The sequence below is a fragment of the Equus przewalskii genome, chromosome 15, assembly GCF_037783145.1.
Source record: "Equus przewalskii isolate Varuska chromosome 15, EquPr2, whole genome shotgun sequence".
NCBI lineage: Eukaryota > Metazoa > Chordata > Mammalia > Perissodactyla > Equidae > Equus > Equus przewalskii.
The window spans coordinates 85,031,724-85,044,309 of record NC_091845.1 but is presented as its reverse complement, the minus strand read 5'-3'; the positions used below and the strand labels follow the sequence as shown (position 1 = coordinate 85,044,309).

Here is a 12,586-nt window from a genome sequence, read left to right as displayed (position 1 = left end):
AGGTGACGCGTCACCCTGTTAGGGTCTGCAGGCCTCGGGACTCATTCTGCCCACATTGTGTTACAGAACCCAAGGTGAGGGCCACCGTCTGTATTCTACTTGGCAAGACGACGTTTTAATGAACAATGTAGGCAATCCATTCTTGGCCTCTGTAATGAATTTCTATGGAGAATGTCATTTCAAAATTTACGCATATCTGGAAATAGGCTGCCTTTGGTGTGAAAAAGGAGAGAAAGCCATGATTCTATATCGGCATTTGACTGTAAATGCAAACATAAATTCCAGAAGACATCGTAATCTGTAACGGTGGGGGCGGAGGGGGCCGAGGGACTTGGTGGGAGGGAGTCTTTTCTCATCATACCTTTCTGTGTTCTCTGGATTTTGAACCATGTGAATGTACAATCTATTTTTAAAAACACACATACAAATTTTAAAAATAGAGAAAAGCCTTCACAGATGTTTCCAGAGTCTTCTAGTCTCTATACTGTGGAGGGAGGCAGGAGGGTCTGAGTCTCAATTCTCCCACTTCTCTGCAAACACAAACCTGAGGCACCTGGAGACCCCCAGTGACTTTGCCAAGGTAACTCCCTCCCTCTGGAAGGGCCTGGGAGACAAAAAATCAGACCACTGTCGCCTGAAACAGAGTCGACGGAGTGTTAAGGGAGTCCCAGAAGTAGAGGTAATTGATTTTTCTTTTAAAAAAGTGAATTTGGACTTGCTCCCATTACGTGGGCCCGATGATGGTGTGTTCTTTAAGCAGCAGCAGGGTTAATTAAACACACCCTGGGATTTCAGGATGATGAGGCTTGGGGTCCTGAGTACGTGTGTCCCAGGGAGGCAGTTTGAAAACTTGACCAATTCTCGTGGATGTTTCAGCAGAGCAGCCGCCCGGCAAATTATCAGAGCGACTGAAGCCCAGTGCTCACTGGGGACGCCCTTTGTTGTCCTTCTGCTGTCCTTCCCACTCTGTTTGGAGCAGGAGGCATGGGTTTCCTGGCATCAGCACACATTCTTTGCTGGGAATCTGCTGGGAAAGGAGGGGGGGCCCCCCTCTACCCCTCAGTTTCCCCAGCTCTCCTGTTTCTCACCTTTCGTTGCCCTGTTTCCAATACGACAGCCTTCTTCCTCCCCAAGCCTAACATCTTAGAGTGTGTGTGGTGTACGGACCTCCCATCAAGGCTGCTGGCCCCTGTGACATTGTGGAGAAGGTGGGCTCCCGCCTTGGGCTCCTCCACCAGCCCCACCCGGCTGCCTCCTGCCCTCCACTGGCAGTTCCTCGTGCTCCTCCATCTCCAGGCCCTTCTCCAGCACCCAGGCTGGAACACATTCCTGTGGCCTCTTTTATCAGCAGCCAAGAAACAAAGCCCTGGTGTATCTGCAATACCACCCAGCAGGATCGTACTAAAAATGTAATACTGGGAGATCAAAATATGCTGGGGGAGACTCAGATGAAGGAAGCTTTAATAGAGGATAACAGGCAATGGGGTGGCTTCTGGGGAGCAGGAAGCACAGCTTGGTGCCCCCCGCATAAGATCTGGCTGATCGATGGGCCTCAGTGGACATTTAGTTAATTAATTCCGTGCTCTGGACAATCCCCTAGAGAGGCATCTCAGGGTGGGGTAGTGGATATTCCCTGTGGACCCTTCAGATGCCCTCTCTACCCTTCTCCACCCAGCTTTCTGCCCAGGAGACTGACCTATAGGGACCCCATCACAAGGCTCCCTCCTCTGGCCTCCCGTTGCATTGCCCATTGGGAGCCCCGAGGGAGCTGGAGGGAGGGGAGGGGAGGCAGTCAGGTTGTGCAGAGCTGGCTGAATCGCTCCCGCTCTCTGGCAGTCCTGTCCCAGGACTCTCTCCTTCCTGGTCCAGGTAGCCACTCCTTCCCCGGCCCCTTCCTGTCTAGGGGACATAACGACTGCTTCCTGTGGCCAGCCCGGGGACCCCGCATCAGCAGTGCAGTTTCCCCATGCAGCCCACATCTTTGTAGACAGTCCCTGTATCCAACCTTCCTCCAGTTAATCACCCTGACTTGAGAGTGCCATCTGTTTCCTGCTGGGACCCTGACAGGGACAAGTGGGAAGGCTCGAGTTTGGGTCCTGGCACCACCATTTACTAACTACCCGAACTTGGGCACACCACCGAACTGCTCTGGGCCTGGAGTCGTTTAACTGTACAATGAAAGGGCAGAATTATATATTTTTTTAATTTAACAAATACTTATTGCGAGCCTACTGCGTACCAGGCACTACACCAGATGCTGTGAAATCCACGATGAACAAAGTCTGCCACTCTACATGATGGGCTGGGAGAGACATGTCTGCTTAGCACTCACGAACTCTAAAATCTCTGGTTCTATGATAGCCCAGCAATTTCCAAGGTGAAAAAAGATTTAGGGAAGGAGTTTCAAAGAGAATTATTCTACCTTCATCTGCGGTGTTGGAGGGAGAGGACTGGACGGGGCCAGGTGGTCACAGGGAAACTCTAAGCCCAGGGACAGGGGACAAGGCAGTCAGAGTAAGGAAATTAAACCTGTTGGGAAGAATGATCCGGGACCTCTGTCTCCCCGTCGTGTGTGCGTGTATGTGTGCGTGTGCGTGATAATCATCATTGCCATTATCATCATCACGGCAATCAGGAAAGAGAGGTGTTCATTACCGATCCTGGAAGACTAACAAAGTGAAAAGAGAAAAACTATAAGCCGTGCTTGATTGTGTTAAATAAGAACGATCGTTACAGTCATTTATTAGGACCATTTACCATTGGTGTCTAGTTACCAGGCAGCCCAACAACATACGCTCGTCTTGTTAGAAATTATATTGGATAAGAAAGCAAATGTTACCCAGGTAAGATGACTCATCCTGGAGGCTTGGGCTTGCAGAATTTTTCGAATTGGAATTTGAGTCCTAAGCCTTCTTACTCTGAACGGTCTTCATTCTCCGTGCTTCTCCTCCCTTGCTCCTGCCCCTCTCTGGTCTTCCCCGTCTGCGTTGGGACTTCCTTCCCTACGGCTCAGGATGTTCCTGGGGAGACAGGCTGTGTTTTCACAAAGGTCGCAGCACTCTATGTTTACTCTGCACTTATGGCTGCTGAAGCCCTTTCTACACGCCTTCTCTTCCGATGAGAGCCGCAGTGTGGACCGAGCAGGAGTTGTCCTCATTTCGGGATAAGTGAATGAAGTCTTGGAGAGGTGGGGCCATCCTCCCAAGCTCACGTAGTCAGTAAGGAGCAGAATGGGGCTTCTCGGCCCCAGAGCTGGGAGTGGTCGGTCTTTCTCCTGTGCTGTGCCGCCTGATGCCAAGGAAACACTTCTGTTCCTTTTCAGTCCTCTGTTGGGATGCCTTGGGTTGGCGGCCTCTGTGACCACGGTGCACGCTGGGTCTGTGCCCAGCCTCTCTGCCCATCTGTGGCCTCTCCTTGACTTGTCGTTGCCCTGAGGTACCAGACAGATCCTTTTTCTTCAAGTGCAATTCTGAGCCCTTGCTCACACTGAAATGCACCTGCCTCTGTTTCTCTATAGCGACAGTCTTTTCTTTTGAGGGTGGGAGCAGAGATGACCAGGAAATAAATTCCAGCCGTGGTCCAGACCCTGGTCAGACCCGGGAAAGGCCGTTCCAGGTGCTTGCTTCTCCTGCATCCGTCCTTCTTCGAGTCCGTTAGGGCCTGCTCCGTGCACAGCTGGAAAGAGGTACCGTGGTTCTTGGCCAGCTGGGCTCCACGTTCCTCTGTCCACACTCTGCCGCTGGCTCTGATGCCTGAATGTGATAGGATCAGCCACAGGTCAGCTTCCGCTTGCTTCCTGCCCCACGGCCCCGGAACACACACGCAGTGCTCTGGTCCCACTGAACAGACTCCTGGGCACCATGTGAGTGTCTGCAGATCTTTCTCCTCTGTTCCAGGCACTAGGCCCAGGTGTGGTTTGTCCCAGAGAGCGGGCTGTGTGCCTCTGCTGGAGCATGGGGTGCTTTCCCATGGGGAAAGAGGAGTAGGTAAGGGGAGTAAGTAAGCATGGGGACAGGGGAGTAAGTGACATAGTGAATAACCTGAGTCACCTCGTGGAAAGTTAGCCCCTTGCTCACTCCGGCAGGCTGGGGAGAAAGACTGTCAGGGCGGCGCACACCCACACTGCTGAACACTCCCTTTTCAACTCAAGAGCGCGGGGCTCAGTCAGAGCTTTCATAGGCCACAGTTTCTAGTTAATTCGATAACATCATTTTCATTCCATTATATTTTTTATCATGTACAGCAAGTGATTTAGATTCCCACTTAAGGAGGTGATATAAAGTGTCCTTTTTAAATAAATGTTTCCTAAATTATAAAAGAGTGCCCCAAGCTCATGAAAACGTTACTTGAATAATGATTGGCACACAACGTGACAGTCATCATAAGGGGGCACGTACACGATTGAGGTTGGGGAGCGGAGCACTGGGGTTAGAATGGGTGCAGATCCCAGCTCTGTTTCTACTAGCTGGGGGACCGCAGGCAAACACTGCTCTGTGAAAGAAGGGTAAGACGGTTCCTACCTCAAAGGATTAAATTTCCCTAGGGAACGTAAAGCAGTTAGCCCTGTGCCTGGCACGTGGAAAACGCTCAGTGAATGCTAGATGCCATTTGCCAGCCTCATCTAAATGCCGCCTCTTCCATGGAGCCTTCCCGAGTACTCCAGTCAGCGGTTCTCCTTTCTCTGTCCTCTCGTGTACTTTGAACTTGACTTATGGAACTTCAAGCACTCTGTCTCTACAGAGTTGTGGGGTATCTGTAGCCCACATAGGCCCCAGCACATGCCACATGATTAATACATCTCTGCTTATGAATAGGTTCCTTTTTCGTGTGGTTGGTCTGTAAAGGCCTGTTCCCATCTTTCTGCGAAGCTCCAGAAGGAATGGCAACCAGCTGTAGAGCATCCAGGAAAACCTTAAAGATTCTGGGGAGCACAGAGGATGCTCGCTCAGGATCATTTAAACCACCATTGTTCTCAGGCTAGAAACCCGGGGGCCTGTCTATTCCTTTTTCTCTGGAGCAAGAAAGACACACACATGGGAGAGGCAGGGGTTACAGAGTCACGGATCCAGGGACAGAGGCCTAAGGCCAGAGCGGCCGCCCAAGGTGGACTAGGAGGAGTAAAGGAGAGGCGGCCGGCGGTGGAAGGAGAGGCAGACACGGGGACAAGAATCGCCTGGGGACGAGGTGCAGCGTTGACACTGAGCCTTCAGGTTGGCATGTTCTGAGGGAACCAGCCCTGAAGCTCTGGCAGAGAACTTTACAATCGACCTAGGGGACGGAACAACGTGTAAACCCGACGCGGGAGGGGACGGGCCCTCCTCCGCGATGCCACCACCCCGCTTACGGCTCTTTGGGGAGGAAAGTATCGGGGAAGAACCGTCTTTGTGGGAACCATTCCTTTCCCTTCTTTTCAGAAGCTGCGCCAGAGTCTGTTTGCAAACACAGGCCACATCTTCAGCCGCGACTGGAGAAGGGCCTGTTTCAGCTTCCACGATCCTTTCTCTGACCTGGCTTTCGCTTTGGAGGCGGGAAAGGTAACAGAAGTCAACAGTTTTTAAAATCTCAATCCCATGTTCCCTAGCTACGTTTCCTTCCATCCTCATCCATATGAAAGCATGTTTTCATTACAATCACATGTAGAACATATTTATAATTGAAAGTTTAATCTTACATGATAACAGTGTTTAAAATTATAATATCCTGTCTGGGTTGTAACAAAGTCTCAAACTTACCCCTCCCCCGCCCCGTTCCCCTTCCAGTCCGGCTTTTCCTGGTCTTTCTCTCCAAGTTCTAAGCATCCCTGAGGATTTAGAGGCAGGAGGAGACCTAGAAGCTTCTTTCTGGCTTGTTTAAAATCTCAATAATTCATGCATCGATCACCAGTCGCACGGAATCTCCAGGGCTAGCCGGCTAGTTCCTTACTCTCCATAAATCTAAGTTTGCTCTGGAGCAGGGGCCTAGAGGAGGCAGGTGGAGGAGGACATTCACCCCCAGAGCCAGCCCTCGGGGAAGGGTGCCTTCGCTAAGCCTAGAGGATGCCGTATTCCAGGAGGGGCAAGGCTGCAGAGAAGAACGGAGACCGACATCCATTTCCAAGGGTTCTCCTTAGTAATGTGGGCCCCGAGTGGTTCCCCTACAATTGTAGAGCCCTGCTGGTGGCCTTCGCACCCTCAACATTCGTCCGCCCCATTTCAGGGAGGCGCCCGGAGCATTCAGATGGCCGTACAAGGATCCATCCTCAAATACTTGTTGTTTGCCAGGAAGGGGATAGACTGCAACTTGCCCAGGTAAGAGGCCTACAGAAGCACTCGACAGAGCTGCCCATTTCAGAACTTTATACGCTACATAATCACGATGGAAAATCCCCCGGGTCGCCTCAGGAAGGGGACACGCCCATGAGACAGACATGGCTCCGGCTCTCCCAGAGGGCCTGCATCTCATGACTGGAGGCTCTCCTGGAGTCACTGTCAACATTCAGTTGCAGCGACACTGTTGACAGCATCATGCTCTACTGCAGACCATCCTGCCAGGGAAAACGAGGCACGGGCTCTCAGGCGGGCTTCCTTGACAAAGCTTCACAGGAAGCCCCAACCTAGCAGTTCCAGGGAGGAACACGAGAGGTGGTGACAAACCCGACAAATGAAGGGTTCAGGCTGGCGAAGGAGACAGTGCTTGTTAGGAGCCTACCTAAAAAATCACTTCCAATGCCTTTTTCGTAGAAGTTAACGAACCCCTATCACGTGCAAAGCTCCATGCTTGATATTAGAGGAAATAGAAATAATTACAAGACATCTATCCACCCTCAGGCAGGCCTAGTTATCACCCAAAACGGGAACTAAATGTGTAACATATTCTAAGATCATGAATTGCCAGCCTCCTTAGAAGCAGAGCCAAAGATGGGAATTCTTTGTGCAAGTGATTTATTAAGGGAATGCCCTCAGGGGAAGCCTGTAAGAGAGTAGGGGAAGCAGGAGAGGGAAGGAGAAGCTAAGGAATAGTGTGGTTTCCCGAGCCGTCTCGCCCGAGCCTGGTCAGTGGAGCTCTAGAGTGCCAGCCGCCCGTCTTCAGATAAGGGGGCAGGGCCTTTGTACCTCCGCCCCAGCCAGGCCTCGGCTAGGGGCCATCCTTTGGGAGAGGGGCATAACTCCTGGTCCCTTCTGGGAAGGCAGCTCCAATTCTTCAGAGAAAATTGAAAAGTAGCAGCCACTAGCAGCGGTACCCGGAGCAGCGGGGGGACGTGTCCACCAATAAGTAAAGGCCATCCCAGGGGCTGTCGATGCGGCACACAGCATTTGCTACATGGATATACGGCCTTCGGCACAGTACCAGGCCAGCAGCCAGTGTTAAACAAAGGGTGCTGAGTAACCCCATCACAGACCCCGCTGTGAAACCTCCCCAACCCCAGGCACAGCTCTCACTCCTGCTCCGCCTCATTCTCCTTCTGCCTGGGCCAGGGTTTCGGAGGACGGGGCTCTTTGTTACTCAGAGATGGACGGGGTCTATAAATCGCTGCTGAGCTTATCAATAAACCTCTACCACATGTTTCTTCATCAGGACAACAGTTGTCATTGTTACCTGCAGAGAAAAAGGGCGCAGTAAAGATCGGCCCCTTTCCTGGGGGTCTGACGGGTTGGGATTACCCTGTGGGTACATGGTCAGGAGCCAGACCTGTGTCCAAACCCCTGCTCCTCACTTTAAAGGTGAAGGACCGACCGAGTACTCGACGTCTCCGCCTTGCCTTCCTCTCCTCTAGAATGGGAGTAATGAGTCTCTACCTCCCGTTAGATGAGGTGATACGTGTGAAGTGCTTAGAAAGTGCCAGGTGAGTGTAAGCCACAGGTTCCTCAGGCCGCCTGAAGTCACCGCAAATGATGTCTAGGACGGGATGGGCAGAAAGCACGGTGGTGGCGTGCACTTGAGAGACAGGCAGGCGAGTGCGTGAGGAAAGGCGGATTGTGGAAGATGGCCTGAGGGACCGTCCGTCTGGGCAGAGGGCTGCGAATGGCGGCCTGGGAGGCGGATGTGGAAGGCGAGCTTGGGCCGTGCTCGGAAAGGGCCTGTGTATGGGGTTAAATAGTTCGATGGGTCCCTGCTGGAGCCCAGGGAGAGGACGGTGGCGGACTCCAGGGGGCAGTAGTGCACAGGGTGGGATTGGCTGAGAGCACAGGGGGAACACGCTGCCCCACGAAGATGCCAGTTCCAGGGATGGCAGAGCGGACAAGGCCCCCCGCCCGTGACATTCGCACAGTGTAGGCTGATGAAGGACCCGAATACACCCACCCTGCATTCAGGTGGGACACAGAAGGGACGGCCCCAGCACTCAGCCAGGTGACGGTTCCCACCCATGGGTTCCTAACTCTGCCTCCTGTGTTGCAGCTTATGTGCAGTAAGCCGGCAGGAGCAGGGGCGGGCCCTGGCTGCTGCGCTCGCTGGCATCCTGTGGGCTGCAGGAGCGGCTCAGAAGGCCACAATCTGTCTCATCACTGAGGACACTTACGTCACCTCGACTCCTCGCTACTCTGGGGACGACTTCACAGAGCAGGTGAGTGCATCCCGCCCATCCTGCCAGATAAAGGGCCAGTGAAGCCTGAGCGTGTACCAGACTCAGCACGGAAATGAAGGTGGAGGCCCATCCATGTCCTGCAAGTGTCTGATGTGGCCGAAGGCACCTTCCAAACAGGCAAGACCAAGGGCTGTAGGCTATCCAAGCAGCCAAAGTGGAGAATCCTGCTGAGAAGTTCTCCTTCCAGAATCCACCATGATCAAGAACATCCCATACCTGAAACCGTCATAACCTGCATTTCCATATCCACCATTTAAACATAGTTAAATTCTACCTATTAGGGGAAAAAGATCTGTTTATGGTTTTACTGCTCAAGATCTCATATTGGTTTAAAACTGAGGAATGTTAAAGTGAGGCCGATTGTGCCCTGTATGTTTTACATGGCTTTGGGTAAGATAATATGTCAGCTTTTAGCAATGCGATTTTGCAATGAAACAAAAAGCTCCCTTGAGGTAATAACAATGAGTTGACATCTTATAGATGTAACTTTCATCTTCCTTTTCATTTTTATCTTCTGTTCCTGATTTATAGCTCCAGCTGTTTGAGCTTTTAGAGCAAGAAGCCACTGAGAGATTCATCTATGATCATTTACAGTGTGTAAGTGTTTAAGTCTTGAGACAATTCCTTCATGTTGAACTGATCTTACAGGAAGCTTCTTTCTTTTATAAAGTGTATTTCTAATGATGCTTGTTAAGAAAACCAGGTCATTTTGAGGCTAAGAAAGGGCGGAACAAGAGAAAGAGGAGCCCGCCTCTCCCTCCCCACAACCTAGAAAGAGGCCAGATCACACACAGGCCCCTCACAAATGCCTCTTTCTCCTTGGCTGATCAAACCAGAGAACAACGCGGCGGAGGGCATATGCCGGGATTTCTTTGTTAAGGCGATCTTGCCTCATCTAATGGATTAAGCAGAAAAATGGCAGACAACTAAGGCCCTGGTCTAAATGGCCAAAATGACCATTCACACATCTCCAGGGAAGTGACTTCCCGTCTGAAAACGGTGGCCCATCTCACCTCTGCTGTGAGCACCTTCGACACAGTGTGCTCCCACAGTGGGTGTTCCCCACCCCCAGGGGGAGGGGACAAGGTAGGGTGGTGGAAAATGGAAGAGGCTTTTCAAGATTCCGCTGTGGAGAAAGAAATGAACATTGGCTTTCTGAAGAATCAAAACTCTACGATGTGAAAGCAGGGGACAGGGAGCAGGGTAACCACGAAGCTGTATGCCTGTAGCTTGTACGGAAGGGGAAATGTGATCCATGCAACTCTCTGCTTCATCCTTTCAAAGGCTATAGAGGCAGAAAACGGGCATGAGTTCCCAGACGCATACTAGCTCTGTGATCTCGATAAGCTCGCTACCCCGGGCCTCAGAGGTCTGTGTGGTAGGCAGAAGAATGGCCCCCCAAAGATGTCCACACACTACCCCCTGAAAACAGTGAATGTTACCTTACACAGCAAAGGGGAATTAAGACTGCTAATCAGCTGACTTTAAAATACAGGATTATCTGGGTTACCCAGGCGGGCTCAGTACCATCTCAAGGGTCCTTAAATGTGGCAGAGGAGGGATCAGTGTGCAGTGATATGAGAAGAGAGCCATACCACTGATGGCTCTGAGGTGAAAGTGGGGCATGAACCAAGGGATGCGGGCAGGGCCACTCGAAGAGCCAGAAGGAATGCAGGTCTGCTGACATCTTGATTTTGGCCCAAGAAGACCCATTTCAAATTTCTGATCTCCAGAGCTATAAGATAATCAATTTGTATAATTTAAGCTATTAAATTGATGGTAATTTGTTACAGCAGTAATATGAAACTAATAAAACCTATATGATAGATTTTTAAATACCAGACATGAAATGTGAAGCTAGAAGCCTGCTTAGGAACTCCCTGTTGTGGGCAGGAGACGTTTAATGGGGTTACGCAGATAGAGAGGACCATGTAAGAAACGACCCTTCCAGCAAAAACAGGCAAACGCTTCCTTCCCCATCTTCCGTCTCCTCAGCTCAGACCTGGGAGAGTCTGATTCAGCAGGAAGGACCCCCACTTCTTCAGTGTAGCCAGAGAGGCTCAGAGCTGAAGCTGTGCACAGACTTTTCTCGTCAAAGGCTAGGAGGTGAGCTGGAACGAGTAATAAAGGCCCTAAGCAGAAACAGACCATGCAGCACAGGTGGGCTGGGCGCAAGAGCGACCTGAGTCAAGCAGACCCAAGCTGACCATCGTGTAGCCACGCTGGGCAAGGGTGGCACCATTTCCTCAGTGAGGCGGGGAATTGATGGCATGTTCCCTCAAGGGCACCCCCTGACCAGGGGCTGCATGTTGTGATCAGCCCCCATTCAGACCTTTACCAACCCTGTTCACTATCAAAATGCACCAGTCCTGTGTCCCATTCTCGTGTCCCATCTTGAGGCAGAGATCTCAAGCTAGAAGTCTAAGGGCTACCTGTGGGCAGTAGACCTGTTTTCATGGGTTGCATCACATCCTCCCAAAAAGCTATGCTAGAATCCTAACCCCTCATACCTGTGAATGTGACCTTATTGGGAAACAGGGTCTTTGCAGATGCAATCGAGTTAAGACGAGGTCATGCTCGATTAGGGTGGGCCCTAATCCAGTGGCTGGTATCTTTACAGGAAAAGGAAATTGGGACGTAGACACAGACAGGCAGGGAGAACACCAGGTGATAATGAAGGCAGAGACTAGAGTGATGCAGCTCACAACCAAGAAACTCCAAGAATTGCCAGCAGCCCCCAGAGGCTGGCAGACGAAAGGAGAGAGCTAGCAGCCTTCAGAGAGAGCCTGGCCCTGTTCTGACACCTCGACTTCAGACCTCCGGCCTCCAGAACTGGGAGAGAATAAATTCCTATTGTTTTAAGCTATTCAGATTTCCAGTAATTCGTTACAGCAGCCCCAGGATACTAAGACACCCGTCACATATGATGCACAGCACCAGCCCACATGGTGTTGCATTTTTAAAAATTTGACTCAGTGAACATCAAAAGCAATGAGGAAACTCCCCATGAGAACTAGGATTTTTTTTTTTTTCACCATTTAGGCAACATTTATTGAGCACCTACTGTCTGTCAGGCATTCCAGTATAAGTTCACACTTCTTATTTATATATTAGACGAAGTTTTAAATGCTTTATATACTTTACTTCATTTCACCTTCAATTTACAGATAATGAAATTGAATTACAGAGAGATGAAGTAACTGAAACTCACAAGGTTAGTAGCAGAGCTGGGACTTGAACCCAGGCAGTTTGGAACCATGGGTTAGCAAACTATGGCCCATGGGCCAAATTTGCTCCACAGCCTGCCTTTGTAAATACAATTTCACTGGAATATAGCCATGGCAACTTGTATTGTCTGTGGCTGCTTTTGTGCTACAAGGGCAGAAAGACCATATGTCCCATAAAGCCTAAAATATTTACTATCTAGTCCTTTACAGAAAAAGTTTGCTAACATCTGACCTTAACTGTTTCACCATAGTGCTCCCATGGACTAGGTGGACACTAAGAGACAATGATAAATAAAATACAGACCCTGCCCTCAAGGAAATCAGTCTAGTAAAAATAACGATGCTCTCCGGCACATCCTGCCCTCACTGGGTGTTATAAAAATAATTAACAAAATCACAATGCTGCAATAATAACGATAACAACAACCATAGTGAACATTAATTGAGGGTTCACTGTGTGCCAGGCATAGTCCATAGTTCTCTCCATCTATGAAGTCACTGAATCCTCCCGACAATCCCATGAAATAGGTACCATTATGATCCTCACTGTCTACAGAAGGAAACTGAAGTAAAGAGAGTTTAACAGCACTTCACACTGCATGCTGGGATCACACAGACAGAGCCAGACATTCTGGACAAGGAGAAGAATGCAGGGAGATGTGAAAGACAAGCGCCATATTATAGTAGTATAGGCTTCAATTTTCACAAATTTTAATTAGGATTTTTAAATTTCCCCAGTCAATTATAATTAGAAATGTGTAGAAGGCACTTTTTTTTTTTTTAATTCACTACTTTC

At 50.2% G+C, this 12,586-nt stretch overlaps 1 protein-coding gene across 1 annotated transcript in view; it reads left to right on the top strand.

Moving 5' to 3' along the window:
* MINDY4B (MINDY family member 4B) overlaps positions 1–12,586 on the top strand; it is a 34,445-nt gene that overhangs the window by 3,712 nt on the left and 18,147 nt on the right. Inside the window, exons 4-7 of the mRNA XM_070576340.1 lie at positions 5,415–5,534; positions 6,196–6,287; positions 8,377–8,542; positions 9,095–9,160. Coding sequence (XP_070432441.1) covers positions 5,415–5,534; positions 6,196–6,287; positions 8,377–8,542; positions 9,095–9,160 — 444 coding nt within the window. The remainder of the gene's footprint in view (positions 1–5,414; positions 5,535–6,195; positions 6,288–8,376; positions 8,543–9,094; positions 9,161–12,586) is intronic.